This window comes from Monopterus albus, unplaced genomic scaffold (assembly GCF_001952655.1).
Source record: "Monopterus albus unplaced genomic scaffold, M_albus_1.0 scaffold92.1, whole genome shotgun sequence".
NCBI classification, from domain to species: domain Eukaryota; kingdom Metazoa; phylum Chordata; class Actinopteri; order Synbranchiformes; family Synbranchidae; genus Monopterus; species Monopterus albus.
In genome coordinates this window covers 3,776,977-3,793,885 of record NW_018127972.1, presented here as the reverse complement: position 1 = coordinate 3,793,885, position 16,909 = coordinate 3,776,977, and the positions used below count along the sequence as shown (strand labels likewise).

Sequence of the window (16,909 nt, the reverse complement as noted above, 5' to 3'; positions counted from 1 at the left end):
GTGACACCGTGGTAGCAACAGTGTTTTTTATGCAGTGGTCTGTTGGTCAGGACCTTAGTACGGACAGAGACAGGAAAAGACTCAACAAGCTGATCATGAGAGCCAGTTCTGGCTTGGACTGTCTGCTGCTCTCCACTGAGGAAATGAGTGAGAGGAGGATGTTAGCCAAGCTAACATCAGTTATGAACAACACCTCTCACTCTCTGCATCTTACTGTGGAGGCCCTGAGCAGATCCTTCAGCAGCAGACTGATACACCCACGGTGTAGGAAGGAGTTTCATTGCAGGTCTTTCATACCAATGGTAATCAGACTCTATAACCACAGTACAACTTAACCGTGGTAGTTTTGTCACCACCATCCTGTGAAATATTATCAGTTCAGCTGGATACATCTTTTTTTAATCATATCTTTTTTGTGCTTCTATTCTTCTTCATATAATTTGCATTGACATTTTACTTTGACACTCAGTCTTGTGGCATGTGAGTTTACCATATGTGGGATCAAAAAAAGTATTATCTGTTATGCAAAGCCAACATGTACTTCCCCTTCTACTTCCTTCGCTGTTCACTTCATACAGTACGTAGGAGGCTGACTAACACATTTCTTTTACATCAGCATTGTCTGTTTTTCCAAGTAACTGGAGCACAACAGTAACAATAACAGAAATAAACAGCCAAGGAGAATGCGCAGCTCTGAAACTTTGTGAGACACAGTAACACAAGCTCTGACATAATGACAGGGCATGAATTGTATTCATGGTACATTCAATGTTTCCTGGGAAAATGACCTATCAACTTGTATTAATATTAAGCTCAATCTATTTTTTTTCCTCTGTTAAAAGGGCACATCCCAGTATATCAGAGATTTCTAGCTCTATTGTCCAAGGCCATCCTGTGTGTTATTGCCACATACTGTCAAAAATAGCTGATTAAGATTTATTTTGGTACCTCAATAGACTGGAGTTTGAAAAACTGTCTGGACCATTAGGCCATTGGTTGGTCTCAAATGCTAGACATGCATGTGAAGATGTTTGGGGATTGGCTGGGACACTGACTTTTAATATGTCCTCAACTATAATTAGCAAGCAGTCCAAAAAAATCATAGCCTACTTATCATCATGTATCATCGTTCTGTTGGAAAAATGAACAAAAAACGATGAATAAAGGAATAATTTCAATAATTTATTTTGAAGAAAAAGCTCTCAAATTAAAATACCTTGACTCTATAAGCCTGTTTGCGGAATCCAGTAAAACTGAGATACGCCATCAGAAGCAGCTATGGCCAAGAGAAAAAATGATCTAAATTCACATGGGACTTGAAGGTAGCACGAGATTTACTGTAAACAGAAAAGGTTACAGAACAGGAAGTTTGACATTAATCAACAGCGTCAGCAGAAGTCGCTTGAAAGCCTGCTCCAAATGTTTTCTTATGATAAACCGGTTTTCAAAAATTGTGAGTGATATTGTGACTATATTCTTCTTAAAAATGACCCTTCTTCGAGCAGTTTTGGTGTTACTGTCCGTGTCGCTGTCGTCTCCGGTGAGGGTTTTACGTTTTCCCCCACTCAACTGTTCTCAACAGGTAAGCTGCACCTTCCAGGAACAGGAATACTTTAGTTTTCATATTAACAATGGATATATTGTTTGTAGACCTCAGAAAGTTTTAGAAAGTTTTATCCAACAAGCATATTTATGGTATTACATGTCCGAGGCGACGCACTTGAGTTTGTGCGTTTTATTTTCTAGTAGGGGCCTCGCGCGTATAAAATAATGACCGTGGTCACGCATTTAACAGGAAACAACATAATCAAACATCGTCCGTTTTATTTTCAGGATATTTACATGTGCACTGATGTGTTGTTAGATGCGTCATAAATATTTTTGATAGCGCACTTTATGTGGGAGTTTAAATGTATTCTTTAAAGCCAACATTGATTCACTGAGTGATGTGCGCTTTAACGTTAGTGTGTTTTGTTATTCTTATCGTTTGTTACCGTTTTCAAAACAACAACAACAAAAACAATATGATTATACACATTACTGTCTTGTATATTTTGAAAAGACGAAGGGTGTGATAGGTGGTTGGCTAAGGGTTTGTTCTACTACATGACCAAAATAATGACCATCACACGACAAACACCGTATGTAGTATTTTGAGTTATACTTAGAAAGCAAACAAACAAACAACGGTATTTTAATTTCCGAAAGTCACATTCTTTGACAGCTTTTTGTCAAATATAACAGATTTATTCAGATACTAGAATGGTGCCCCATTCAGCGTTTTTCACAGTGTGGTGGTGTATAGAAATATGATAGAATATTGCTGACAAGAGTTAAAAAATGATAATGTTTCTCATTAAACAATTTAAATAATGTTTAAATGACTTGTCATTACAAAATCATGCACATTGTTCTGACTGGAATGTATTATTATGTACGTATTTCTGTAAAATTGAAAATAGATAAACAGCGTTTCCCCTGGCGGGAGTGTGCTCACCTGTGTGTGTGTGTGTGCGCGCGCATCGGGGCGGAACTCCGCCATGCGCGATACAGAGAGCAGAGGAAAACTGTAAACGCGCGACCATGACATGCCCTTGTGTAAATAAGATAAATAACATACAGCCGTTTAGTTTGTTTAATAAAAGAACAAGGTATAGACCTGTTCTTTAGGAAATGTAACCTTAAATGACTTCTCTTCTGATCTGGCGCCTCATAGAAAATAAAATTAAATAAAATGAACTTGACCTTCAACGGGGGGTCGGGGCGCCCCCTAGAGGAACCACTGGTAAACTTGCTTCAACTTTGTCATACAGTATGCCATATGTCATAGGGAAATGGTCTTGCTCACACAAGTTTTACAGTCTCTTTAAAACATGAGTAGGTGTAGTTGGTTTGCAACAATTCTGAAACAAGAATTCTATTTCAGAAGATGGAACCATGAAATTAAATCCCGTCCCCCATCCCCTCATTTTCAACCTGCTGCCACCGCTATAGGTGCAGCATCTTGACCTCCCATTATGTTATTAATGCTACAAAACTAATTTTTCACTTCCCAGTTAAAACTACAACATATAGGTCAAGAAATTATTATTCTGTTTAAAGTTTCCTGTGGCTATCCACTGGTGTGTGAGTGCTTGTGAGCACAAAAGGGTGACGGGGAAATATTGGGTAAAGTGCCCTAAGCCTGTTTACCGTTGCACCTAGTTTCCTGTGTTCCAGCTGACTATTTTGGTCCAAACACGATCGAGTGATCAGGCCTGTGGTAAAAGAACCAAGATATGAACCCAACCATAGCTCAGAAATTAAATGACCTGTGGATTTGGAGAATCATTTTAACCCTAAATTTAAAAAAAAAGTTGTTGTTTTTTTTTTTAGTTAACATAAAATAATAGTTGGCTATTATTTCTTCCCTGGTTTTTGTTCAGCCTCTAAGAAGTCAGACAGATTCCATACACATTTAAAATTATCTTTGTCTACACTTATTTTTTGTTTGTTTTATATGCATAAAAAAGAAAGCAATTAATAGTTATCAATAGCAACAATAACTGTACAACACCTTTTATATAATACAGCTCAAAGTGACATCAAATTGTACAAAAACATTAAAAACTTTGTTCATTATTTTATTAATTAATCATTCTGATATAGGCCACAATACCTTGATCTCTTTCTCTCATAACAACATTTTAAAGTTTCTAATTAAAACAAAATCATTTTGAATGATATAGCTAGAAAAACCACATGAAAGTATCCTGTTAAACTATTCTGTGTTTGAATGCACAGTGGTGATAACAGGCCCTTTGTTGCCTTTCTCTAAAGCACTTTGTGTAATTGGTGAAAACCTGGCAAAATCATAAAGTTTATATTTGTAATGTCATTACAATTCTCCTTTTTTCTCTTATTTCCTGCCACAGGGTTTGACATGTACAGTCAGTACAAGTGAGTAAATGTTGCTATTCTGCATTCCTATTATTGTCATTTCCCTGTTACTCAGATTCATTTCAGGACACACTGAAGAAAGCAGAGTGCTGTTTAGCATTCTGTGATCTAACATTCATACACTACAGATTTTAAATAATTTTAATCATATTGTGAAATACATTTAGTTGTCACAATAAACTACTCTCTTCTTAAATTTTACCTCAATGAGTTTATACTTTATTGCATTTTAATTAAGCAAAGTAGGAATTTTAGGCAAAACTTCATCTGCTCCCAAGGTGCACGGAGAAGTAAAAATGCCTGAAAACTGCACCACTTCTACTATAAACTTTACTTTACTTACTTTACTATTGTAAGACCAGCAACTTTATTTGCAGGAGAGAATAGTGGTGTTTGTGTTAAAAACTTTACATTTAAATGAAGAAAAAACAACTAAAGACATGCTGTGAATTCATTAATGTTGGAATGTGCATGGAAAAGTCAGAAATTATCTCAGGTTTCCCAGCTTTCTGACGTGTGTGTGTGTGTCTGTGAGCAGGTAACTGTATGGACAGAACATGGCTGAACGTTAATGAATACACTCCCAGCAGTCCAGAGGAGCTACAGGTGTCTGTGGACACCAGGCGGGATGAAACAGGAAATCTGCAACCTGTACTGAATGCTACCTGGAAGCTAAAGGATGATGGTGAGTTTGGGGAGATCATCATGGTTCTGACATCAGTATACTGTGCATATATGGCAACAGATTGTTGTTAAAGACAGATAGAATGAAAAAACATTTGCTTTGGATTTTAAAGTGTTTTGGTAGTTCCAAAAGCTAGAGAATGATATTGTTATAAATAGAACATTATTATTAGTGAATTTGCCTTTGTTGGAATTTCAAATTAATATGCAAACATAACCCCAGACAATAACCTGGAATGTTAGATGAATTGTATCTTTAAATACTTCAAAATTTATAAAGGATAATTCCAGCTTTTTACAACTTGTGGCTGTCATAAACTGGGAACCTTGCACCCAGATGCAGACACTGGACATGGATATTGAGACAAGAAATCAAGGTTTTATTATTGGCTAGCAGACATACAAGGTACCGGTATAACACAAGAACACAGGCAGACAATGGTAAGTATACTAAAAGGTGATATGACTAACTAGAGTAAGCAATGAAACAGAACTATGGGTAATGCAAAGAAACTCAGTGATACAAATGCTAAGACAGGCTTGGATTAGTACAACAGTATAAGCACGGGCTAAATAGAGAACACAACAAAACAAGTACTAAGGCTGGCACGGAAAGACACATTAATACCAGTAATATGTCTTGCTCTGGAAACACGAATACAGGTGAGATGACTGATGCATGTGACAGGTAATATGCACAGGAAAGATACTGTAGACTCAGAGCAACTAAAGTTCAAGCAAATGAGACTAGCAGACAACAAATAACATAACTGACCAGACCAGCAGGGAAAACAAGTGTCCATAAATGAGAATGACCAGACAAACAAAAGAAGCAGAACAGGGAAACATGAACGGTGGAACAAAGAACAGGTGCTGGAAGGTGTTTGGAGAGGACCTCTCAAACAGTCTAGCACTGAATGAAGACAGAGTGTTGATTTATAAACTGGCTGACTGTTTGTGTGCTGCAGGTGTGTGTAGCCAAAAAGCAAAGACTAAAAACCGACGACACAGATAATAACTGAAACAAATCTACCAAAAAAAAAAAACTACCAGCATGGTGACTACAGTGGTACTAATAATGATAAAATGATGGACATAACAAAAGTAAGATCCAAGCTGTAAAAATGTATTATGGTGCTTAATTACTTTGGACCTTGTCTTCTCATTTGTATGTTTTTTTTAATCCATAAATTGTTGATATGTAATTTTGCCTTTATAAATTTTAACAAGTTTAAAATTCAATAAAGATTTTGTTAAAAAAATTTAAAATTAAAAAACAAACAGAAATTGACCTCTGCTACATGTCTCTTCCTCAGGCAGTATCCGTGATCTGAAAGCCAGTGAGCTTAATGTTCTGGTGACGTCCACCAATCAGAACCTGTGTGTTCGATACTCTTTCAAACACCAACTCCCAATGAGAAGCCCTTCAGGAGAAAAGGTGGGTGATAGATTACTGAGATTATTTTTCATTTTTTTCACTGACATCTAAGTAGCAAACATTTCAAATTTTTAGTTTTCATTTTCTGAATACACCCTCATGCCATTATTGTTTTGTAAAACATGATCCCATTGTATCTTTATTGCTGTTCATACCTGAGGCAGCCTGTTGTTTGAAACTTACTTAATGCCATTATTTTCCACAAACTGAAAAAGCTTTTGTTTTTGTTTTTTTCCTATTAAATAAGTCAAATTTCTCAAATGCATAAGTGTTTGATTTTGTCCTAGCACAAAGAATTCTGTCCAAACAGAATACATCATATAATCAACCAAATAATTTGTGGTGGAAGAGCTAGATCCTTCAGTTAAGTAAAAATAATAATACCACAATGGAATAAAATGATCCATTACATGTGCTACATGCTAGATAGTGGAGTCCATTAACCATTCTTTGTGGGAACGCTGTCAGTTTAATTCGCTGACCTTGTGTTTTCAGTGGTCATTCTCAGCTGACATGGTGGTGTTAAACCCTGGTGAAGGATACTGGGTCTCTGTCTTCAACATCCCCAAACCAGAGTTGGAACACACCCCTTACGATGTCAGCACTGAAGTCAATGTTCCTGGTGAGCTGAAGCATTTTTTTGTGTGTTGTTGTTGCTGTTTTGGACAGAGGATATGAAGATATAAGTGAGTTTTTGTTTTATTATATCCTGCTACCACATTATATATTATATGGACATTATGTCAAGCTGCCATTTGTTACTCTGTTAGGCTGTATTCACAGTGACAAAAGCCCAGCTGTAAACAGCTCATAGGGCTGTGTTTTTGGAAGTGTGTTGTTTTATACACTGGCGAAATAGAATCTGAGAAGTCCTGTTGGAGAAACAAATTTCTGGTGTTAAAAAACCTATTAGATGCCCAACACAGTATAGTGGTTTGTAATCCTAACAGACAAAATTTTACAACTCTGGAAAGGTATCACAGCAGTAAAATTTTTTTTGTCAGAGCAGTCTCAAGGTGAACCACGGAAATACATTGTTCATGTTACAGTGTAATCCATTAGTACTGTACATGCATGCTCTTACATGAACAGATAGGTGATACATTAGTGGAACAACTAAAGACAGTTTTTTAGTAAGAGGTTAGGCCATCAGAACAGTTTCAGTGTGCCTTGGCATTGACTCTCCAAGTCTCTGAATTCTACTGGAGGGATGAACACCATTCTTCCAAAAAATATTCCCTTGTGGCGTTTTGGTGATAGTGATGGAGACGTTGTGTAACACGTCCCTCCAACATCTCCCATAGATATTCAACTGGGTTGAGATCTGGTGACTGTGAAGGCCATAGCATATGATTCACATAATTTTTACACTCATTGCTGTTCATACCTGAGGCAGACTGTTGTTTGAAACTTACTTAATGCCATTACTTTGCAAAAAATGAACAAAGCAAGGCAAATTTCTCAAATTTGTTAGTGTTTGATTTTGCCCTAGCACAAAGAACTCTGTCCAAACAGAATACATTGTATAATCAGCCAAATAATTTGTGGTGAAAGATCTAGATCCTTTAGTTAAGTCAAAATAATAATACCCATCTCATCAATTCATTTGCATAACTTTCAGTTCTATTGACTTGACTTTGATTCTGATTCTGGTTTACTCAGATTGTCAAGATCCCAAAATGCAAATGACCCAGTTTTGCATAGAGAGAGGTAAGTCCCTAATAGTCTCAAGTCCACTAAGAGTGAGTAAATCCTATACATATCTGTAAAATGTTGTCTTGTTGGTGTACTGTAGGAAGTCTGTGGCAACCAAACATCAGTCTTACTGCAGTCAGTGGAAGATCTGCACTGGCTGTCAGCTTCAGTCCTGACCCACTGTGTGAGGAGTACATAGTTATTGTTAGCTGCTCCTCTTTCAGTCAAGTAGCCCGTACATACAAGGTAAGGTCACATCATTATGGACATTCAAATGTTTATGTATTTGAAGAGCACTTATGCAGTAAGCAGTCTCATGCAGAAGATAAATGCAGTTTCCTATTGAGTCATTTGTATAAAAGCCTGCTAATTTTATTTACAAACCACAGTCGCTGATGCATTGTAAGACTCGTATACAGTATCACATCTTTTTGAACACTTCCAAAGTTACACCGTGGACTGATTGGCGTGTTTGGGTGCATTCACATTAACATGTTCTGAGGAGCTTATATGAACTTCAGAGCAATGTTGCAGTTCATTAAGAGTGGAAACCAGGACTGTGCAGTGTGGATGGTGAACTGGTGCATTATTGCAAATATATGGAGGGACAGGTGGCATCCCAGTGCCAGGGAAAATGGAAAACAAAGCAGGCAGCCCGATGCCCGAGAGTCACTTCAACCTTTGCTGATAATGTCAACCATTGCTGTATTGTCAGAGCGGATGAGGATGGTTTTACATTGTTGTTCATGACCGCATGAGGTTGCAGTGACCACAACAGGATGCATTATGAACAGAGCTGAGGAAGGACATGGAGGTTTTAAGAATTGCCAGAGTTCAAATGGCTGTAACTCAGAGAACTATTTTGATCCCCATATGGCCCCAAAACCCACTGGAGGCGTAGCATCAGTGATAGTGTTAACATTGTGATGAGTGCGACAGACAAACAGCCATAGAAGATGATCAGGGAGAGATCAGGAGGAAGCCATCTAGAAAGTGGACTAGATGTTGAATCTTGTAATTGTTCTGCAGATTCCAGCATGAGGCCTCGGAAAAGGTGCAGCCCAAAAAAACAGAAGAAAAGATGAGGGGCAAGGTGGTAGTTCAGTGCCAGGAAAGGAGGAAAACTAACAGGGAGCCTGTTGCCCAATGAGGACAATTAGGAAGAATGGGAGGAAAAGATGACAGGAAGTAAGTAGGCAGCTGGCGCCTGAGAAAGAAGAGAGTGTGGAAATCTTGGTGCCCAATGAACAAGAAAAGGAGGGAAAGGAAAGAGGAGCTGATATGGAAAATACCTGGGAGGTCAGGAGAACATGGAGGTCTTAGCGGAAGGAAGACACTTGCAAAGGTGCTGTAGAAGTGGCTGCCATTGACTGGGGGAATGACATCTATGTGTGCATGACAACTGGAAACTGCACAGCTTGGTTGATTGTAGTGCAAGGGTTTGGTGCCATAGAGGAGGAAGTTAGTTGAGAAGGCACTACCTTCGAGTCTGACCTGCAGAATGGGGTGTTTCGGTCCTCTGAAGTATATAGGGATGGAGAGTTTAAGTAGTGTGGAAAAAGAAGGGACGTAGTTCGGGTGAGGTTCTGCTCCCGTACTTCATATAATTATAATCTCCATTTTCAAAAACAGAAAGGTCTTTATTTTCAAATTTACCAGAATTATAGTCAAGTGACATAAACATTTGAATTTATAATTGTATTGATAGAGTTTCATATAGCATTGTCTGTATGTTAAATGCTGTGTCTCAGTATTCAAATATGCATATAAAATCTCCTCCATCTTCTCCAGGCTGATCATAAGTTCCTGAATGTAACATTCAGCCGTGATAAGTGGCAAAGATCCTGCTGTCAGTTTGATGTTGAGGTATATCTTTTAAATTCTATTCTGCTGAGTAATATCTGCATTTTCCATGATCACATTTGACCTTCTTGTGTGAATTAACATGACATAATGTTTCACTGCAGATCAAACCTATTTTCCAACCATGTGGTCAGGACTGTACCCGAAAAATAACAACTCAGGATACTTGTCCTGGTATGTTACTAGGGTAGAAACAAAATTTTGATTTTGTGGCCTGGGAGGAGAGAGACTGAATGTCATATCTGATGATTATTTTAACAGGTATTTGGTCATAAACCAAAGTATTGGTTTATTTCTTATTGCTATTTTGACCCGATGATGGTGCTACATGAAAAGTCAGGAGATCCCTGAAGTCTGGGTACCTACTTAATTACCTGTTGTAAAATTATGTGACATGGAACTATGGTGAATTATTTATAGAGAATTTGTTCCTGCCCATATTTAAACAAAATCTTCAAGATTAATGGTCTTCTACTTGTATAGCACTTTTCTATGCAATGCAGCACACTCAAAGTGCTTTCACACCATTTGGGCATTCACCCACACACCAATGACATCACCAGGAGCAACTGGGGGCTCAGTATCTCCCTCATGGACACTTTGAATGAAGAAGCTGGGAATTAACCCGCCAACCTTCTGGTTAGGAGACAACCCGCTGTACCTTCTGAGCCACAGCCGCCCCTAAGATCTGTTTCCTTCATTTTACTAGTTTACTGCAATGCTGTTAATCACTAAACTGTTCTGTTTTCCACAGTAAATCCAACCATCACTCCAGATGTTCCTCCATATATATTTATCGCCTTGGGAGTGGTGCCTATGTGTGTAGTGATGTCAGTTATTATGTATATTAAGACCAGGAAGCAAGGTTAGTCACAAATACAAAGCATTTTCAGCTCCATCTCTGTTGAGCTCTAACTTCTAATTTCAAAAATGATTGTAAAGTCATTAAATTGAATTGTGCTTTTATGGTTAGTTTTATAATGGCTCATTCATGCTATCATGTACTTTTAGGCAAAGGACATCATGAAAGAGAATATCTGCCACCGCCACAGCTTAAACAACCTCCCAAAGTGCTGGTCATCTACTCCCAGGACCACTACCTGTACCGGGATATTGTGCTGAAGCTCTGTGCCTTCCTCCAGGCCAAGTGTGGCATTAAAGTACTGGCAGATATGCTGGATTCCACCTCTGTCAGCACGGTGGGTATTATCCGCTGGCTTGAGTTGCAACGACAACAGCTAAAAAATCCATCTGACAAAATCCTGGTGTTGTGCTCACGGGGCGTCCAAGCAAAGTGGAGGGCCATGTGCGGTCAAGAACAGGTGATGCTGAAAGAAGATTTCTCCCCCACAGAAGACATACTCACCCCCTTTCTTAACACTTTCTTACCAGACATGCAAAAGCCAAGAATGCTGGGCAAATACGTGGTGGCTTACTTTGATGACATAAGCAGTGAACAAGACGTGCCATCAGTTTTTGATATTGCAGTCAAATACAAGCTGATGAAACATTTTGAAGAGTTGTACTTCCGCATTATAGACATTGAAAAGTATCAGCCAGGTCAGGTAAACCAGATCCCGGGCATCAGTGGGGATGAATACTTCAAATGTTCCTCGGGTAGAGACCTGAAGAATGCCATTGAAACCTTTAAGGCCTACCAGATGGAAAATCCATATTGGTTTGAGAAGGAGTGTGTGTCTAGTGAGGAGGAGGTCATGATGCAGGACAACCTGCTCATTGACCAGCTGCAGATCCCCCCAGTCCTAGAGTGTGTCCCTCTAATTTTGGATGGCCCTAATGCCTACATTCATGAGGTAGAAATTTCTGAAAATTGCAGCTATGTTCAAGTCGTTACACCTGAACTAAACCCAGAGCACCAGCTATCATCAGTGATGGAACTTACACCACTAATAAACCCTGAATGTGAACATGCCTATCTATCAAACCAGGATGAAGGGTTAACAGATCACCTGTATCCTCTCAGCCCCTCAGACTCTGTCTACATAGTTGAGCCTGTTTTGCACAAGCTGCCAACACCACAACAGGACTGGCTTTCCTTTGTGAAAGAACCCTTGAGTCAAATTCTCACTGAGGATGATGAAGAGGATTCAGTGCTGCTCATGAGCCAACTCTCCACTCATTCAGCCCTGAGAAACCCAGCCCTACTCAACTCCTTGGACTCAAGCCGTGCAGAATCATCCGCTGGAGGATGTGCAAGCATACAGAGTGAATGTTTCCCCCAATGTGATATCAGCCACTTCCAGTGTGTGAAGATGGAGGAAGATGACGTTCTGGCGCCCAGTGGAAAAGGTCCAAGCAGTGGGTCTGATCAAGGCTACATCTCCAAACTATCCTCCCAGCATGAACGACCTTTCAAAGAGGATCCACTTGTGGCTCTGGCAAGGCTGCAGGAGGAGCTATTTCAGCAGAATCTCAGATACTCTGACATAGGTCCTGAAGGGAACTGATGCTCAGTCCAAAGTCCACCCAATAATCAGCAAACCTTCAGGGACTTGAACCAACATCACTATGTGGTCACCATAAGTACTTGAATATAGGGGGATGCTAGATCTCCAAACAGTGCATGAAGAACTGGACAGCACCCTTGTGAAATCAAATTATCTGGTGTATTAACTAAGATATTACACTGTTTGATAAATTAAGAGAAAATGGGACAGGGCACAGTGGGAAGAAGGCAATGTTCCACCCAACAGTAAACGTATTCTGGGGAATGAAGGTATAAAACAAGTCATATTTGTATCAGTGTTTATTTATGGATAAAATTTTGTTGCACAATGATCTTTTTCACATACTGGATCTATCAGCACTTACCTTTGTTTCAGGTTTTGATGTTTTCTTTTGTTATAAAATTGTCATTAAATAATCAGTAACAAATAATCACATTATAGACTTTGTACAGCATGTTCCTCTGATTTATTTTAGGTTTCAACCACATAATACTCTGTCTTACATCTATAGTATATACCTTGGATTATATCAGTTCAGATATGCACCACACAACTTCACAATACAATTAGTCCTATCTGTAAACAACAATACTGTTCTTTCCCTGTAAACAAGTCTGAAGAATAAGGAAAACCCACTATTCTAATTAAGAACAAACATTTAAATCTGTGTGGCATGACAGGCTCTTTTGAAAATCCATGTCCATGAACGCCTTTGGTAGTTTCACTTATGCACTGCGCTTGTTCATGCAGGTTAAAGGCCCAGTATACTTCTGTTCAAATTTAATGAAAAAACAAACAAACAAACAAACAAAAATCTCTGCTTATGATTAAACTGTGTGGTAAGGTTTATGTGCAAATCTGAATAAAGATTTATAGAAAGTTTTTCCAGCAGTGTAGACTATATATATATATGCAAAGGTTTAGAAGATCAGTGGAACAAAGAAATTATACAGAGTAGTATAAAATATAACATTTTAAACACTTTAGCAACATATAATGAGTTTGTGTTCCCATAATGAATCTAATCCATTATTCGCTTGCCTCTCCTGAGAAAAATATCTGGCTCTTTAGCTGCTACATATTCCACTTTCTTTACCAACCATGTTTGTCTGTCATTTGCAGGTAACCTTCTTGTGCCACTACTGCATTGCTTTTCTCTATTCTTAGGCAAATGACTAGAGAGATTAGAGCCAAATGTTGTTCCCATGTTTTTATATTTAGCTTTTAATCTGTTGACCTACTTCTTTCAGTTTTGGCCATTCCTGTGCCACCTACTAGCCAAACAATGCTTTGAGAGACACTTACAAAAAAGCATAGGACTAATGCAATAACACCATATTCAGTAGGTCATAGCCTTTTCATGGAAAACAGCTGCCTGCAGATGTTGCTAATGGCAAATAAAACCAAAACAATGAACTAAAAGAAACTACAGAGCCCTGTATGGCTGAGAGGAAAGCAGAGTAGGGGAGAGTTTTGTGAGTTCCTCACTATGAGCAACAAAGCCATTTAATCCATTACTAATACAACAATATTGAATATTGCAGCTTCATGTAAAAGTTATGATTTGGTATGTTGAGCTTGTGACTTGGAAATTCATATCTCACAACTGACATGGCTTAAGACTGTCAAACAATTTTCTCTTTTTATCATTAGAATTTTTTCAGCTTTTAAATGGATGAAAGGAACATAAAGTGTTGATTTGCAGGTGTGTTGAAAATGACAAACTTTTTCAGAGTCTGCTGAGCTTTTTGTCTACAGAGTTGGACATTCTGGCCATGAATGAATACTGCAGGCCCATCAATAGATAAGTGGGTGTTTTGGGAGAAGTTGAGAGCTTTTAAAATGACAGATGACAGAGTGAACAGTAATAAGTGATCTTTTAGGACCCATGATCCACAAAGTGACAAAAGTAGTAAAACAGTAGCAGAGTCAGCAGTACCAAAAGAAAGTCCTGTTGCTCAGGGGTCCATCGGAAATGGGCTGTAGAAAACCAGTTTGTCATGGCACTGTTGGATCTTTACACATGGCATTAATATGCCTCTATGCCATTCTCAGGACCAGACACAGCAGTTAGTCTGCAACTCTGACATCAACACAAAACACAAATGTACATGAACGGAGCAGAACCCTGGTGCGGCTTCTTCAAATTGCACTTTATGTTTTGACACTACACACAGTCCAGCTGCTGTCTGTCTGTATTCCATTCAGTTGCAGTGGTGACACTCCCAGACTGAACACACAACTCAGGAAAGGTCCAGTGCACTACAGTTTGTCCTCCATTTGTTGTAGGCTAGTGCAGTGCGGGTTTGACTTTAGCACCTGTTGGCTGATCTGAAATGGGAACACTGTAGGGCTGGTACAGCTGATGTGTTCCAGACATATTCAGAAATTGGAAAGTCCATTCTCCTGTTAATGTAAACGGCCATCTTCCCCAAAAAGTCAGTTGAAATTTCAGAAAGGTCGGTCAGAGCCAGAATGAATCTGTGATGTTTTTGCATTGCATGACATTAAGTCCACCATAACTTCATTGTGATTATTCGTTAAAAATAGGAGGTCATGGTTGAATTACCAAGCAGGCAACTGCCTCAGGGCCCCAGACCCTCAGGGGCCAAGAGGGCCTCGGGCTGTGCAGTATGGATGACTGTTACTTTGTGATCATTTGATTCATTATGTTTGCTTATATGCATCACTAGGGCCCTAGTGATGCATATAAGCATCACTAGGGCCCTAGTGATCTTTATCCCATCTCAGGGCCCTTTCTTATAGATCAGTGTTAATACAGGGCTACGACTACTTGCTAAACTGGGGCCCACAGCTCAGTTTTATCTCATAGCTCTACAACATGTTAAATGGGACTTGCAGCTGGTGTTTTAAAATAAAGCTAGTGATCTGTGCCACACACTGCAGTCAGCCTTTGATATAACTCAACTATTAAACAGCTGTCTTGCGGCCCACAGACACCAAGAGGCCCCCAGTTAGCAAATTATAACTGTGAAGACTCTTTGGGTTGCTCTCTTTATTTGTGATCATTTTATACGTAGGTTGTTCACCAAATGAAAAATTCTCACTTAGCAGAACATGACCCTGCAGATATTCATCTCTGAGTTTCTCCCTTTACCCCAAAGTAATAGAGGTGGATGGAATTTAAGTTCTAGCACTTCAGTTCTAAAGCAACACCTCTGTCCATGCTGTAACTTTGGATAATCCAAAAGAAAAAGAAAACTATATATTTGTTATAAAACAGTTACAGTGAAAACTGAAACATTCTGAGGATTATCCTGAGTTAAAAGGGACAATGTTTCTGGAAAAAACATGTTGCTTTTGTTTTTCAGTGCTTTCAGAAGTACAAACAATTTCTTTTCACGTTTATTTTTTAGGGTTGGATCACCAACAAGGGGGGGCTGGGGCCCATCTATGATTAAATCAATCTAGTATTTTAGTTGCTGTTAAGCTTGCATGGTGCATTTCTTTAAATTGGCTCAACAGGGACCTGCAACTCACTTTTCCCCCGCAGGGGTTTACTAGCAGATAAACCTGCAGAGCACTGGAACCAAAATCTCTGACCAAAACCTTTTAAATTTAGCCTATTTGGACAATTAAGTAGTTTTTCCTTTCCATCTTAGTTTCCTTTACAACAGGCTAATTGTACAAATGAAGATGCTTTTCCTACACTGGTGGGGGAACGCTGGAGCACTGTTGCCTAAACACCTTACATGTAGGTTTGTTGCGCTGGTCTGCTTTTCAGAGTCGGGATCTCGAAGGTGTCAGTCTCCATCACCACAGACTGACTCGGGCCGAGCTCTAGGACTGGGTCACCGCCAGGGTGTTGACGTATCCGTGCGGACACATGTCGTTCTCGGACACGCAGTGGGAGAACTGGGCCGGGTTGCTGTTGCCGGTCAGCCTCCGGATCCCCTGCACCGTCACACACTGCTCCACCAACTCCAGGAACTTACACACCAAGAAAAAGATGTTTTTGAACATGAGTACAGACGCAGGTATCTTGTAAACATACACCTGGAAACACCTGACCATCAGTAGAGGTGCGTTGACAAGCAGGCCCGTGGAGAAGCGCGCCCACAACCACCGGCAACGCAGCTCCGACGCCGTCAGTTCGTAGAGCCAAATCACCGGCACGGCCAGGGCCACGAAATACACAGAGATGACGGTGTACTTCAGGTAGAGGGTAGGGATCTCATTCCTTAGCAGCATCTCCACCAGCGTGAAACTGTCCAGCAGGTCGAGGCAGGTGCTCATGAAGCAGCTCTGGGAATGGTGCCGCGTCACCCCGTTTACATCTTCAGTGATGGAATTGAGGAGGCAGAAAAGCAGAGGCGCGGAAAGGAGCATGATGATTTTGAAGCCGGTCACTCCGCACGGGACCTTTAGCGCGATCAGGTCCAGGATGGAGGTCTCTAGGATGAGCACCAACTTTGGGGTGCAGGCAATGACATAGATGAGCCAGGCCAGGTAGGCGTAAGTGAACTCCCCGAGGTTACAGCCAAAGATGGAGCTCTTCTGGTGGAAGCCGCAGGCCCGCTCCCTCTTGCTCCGAGCGTTCTTCATGAAGAAAATCCCCCAGCCCGAAATCACCACCAGGTCCGTGGCTATCCATGAGCACCAGTACAGGTCGGTGAAGATGATGAGGTAGAAGTCCAGAATGCCGCCCTGGAAGATGAGGAGAAGGAAGCAGAGCGCCTTGTACAAGAGGCTCCTCTTAGATTTGTGCGCCAGCAGCGGAGCGCTCTGCATGAACTCTCCCGATGTCATGATGCAAGTGGCGGGCGCGGGTGCGGGGAGCAGGGGGCGGGGGGTGCGGCGG

General features: G+C 40.1%; 2 protein-coding genes across 3 annotated transcripts; one reads left to right on the top strand and one right to left on the bottom strand.

Annotated features, from left to right (window-relative positions):
- The first annotated feature begins 1,367 nt into the window (after positions 1-1,367).
- Positions 1,368-12,107, top strand: il17ra1a (interleukin 17 receptor A1a). The gene is made up of 11 exons (XM_020608312.1): positions 1,368-1,582; positions 3,915-3,939; positions 4,478-4,624; positions 5,940-6,061; positions 6,557-6,683; positions 7,724-7,771; positions 7,857-8,002; positions 9,548-9,622; positions 9,724-9,793; positions 10,374-10,484; positions 10,631-12,107. The coding sequence occupies exons 1-11, from the start codon at positions 1,430-1,432 to the stop codon at positions 12,085-12,087; spliced, it is 2,481 nt and encodes an 826-aa protein (XP_020463968.1). The 5' UTR covers positions 1,368-1,429; the 3' UTR covers positions 12,088-12,107.
- Positions 12,108-15,865: 3,758 nt separating this feature from the next.
- tmem121b (transmembrane protein 121B) lies at positions 15,866-16,884 on the bottom strand. 2 transcript variants are annotated; one of them, XM_020608314.1, is made up of 2 exons: positions 16,120-16,884; positions 15,866-16,038 (listed from the first exon to the last, which is right to left on the bottom strand). In XM_020608314.1, the coding sequence occupies exons 1-2, from the start codon at positions 16,855-16,857 to the stop codon at positions 15,889-15,891; spliced, it is 888 nt and encodes a 295-aa protein (XP_020463970.1). In that variant the 5' UTR covers positions 16,858-16,884; the 3' UTR covers positions 15,866-15,888. The 2 variants fall into 2 exon arrangements, with proteins under 2 accessions (XP_020463970.1, XP_020463969.1); XM_020608313.1 differs by having other exon boundaries at positions 15,866-16,884.
- Between the last annotated feature and the right edge of the window lie 25 nt (positions 16,885-16,909).

What these genes read in the sequence shown, in the direction of transcription:
- il17ra1a (XM_020608312.1), top strand. Translation starts at nt 1,430, where the DNA reads ATGATAAACCGGTTTTCAAAAATTGTGAGTGATATTGTGACTATATTC. An exon ending in CCAGTTTTGCATAGAGAGAG is followed by an intron (nt 7,772 to 7,856) that starts GTAAGTCCCTAA and finishes GGTGTACTGTAG; the next exon opens with GAAGTCTGTGGCAACCAAAC. An exon ending in GCTGTCAGTTTGATGTTGAG is followed by an intron (nt 9,623 to 9,723) that starts GTATATCTTTTA and finishes GTTTCACTGCAG; the next exon opens with ATCAAACCTATTTTCCAACC.
- tmem121b (XM_020608313.1), bottom strand. Translation starts at nt 16,857, where the DNA reads ATGACATCGGGAGAGTTCATGCAGAGCGCTCCGCTGCTGGCGCACAAA.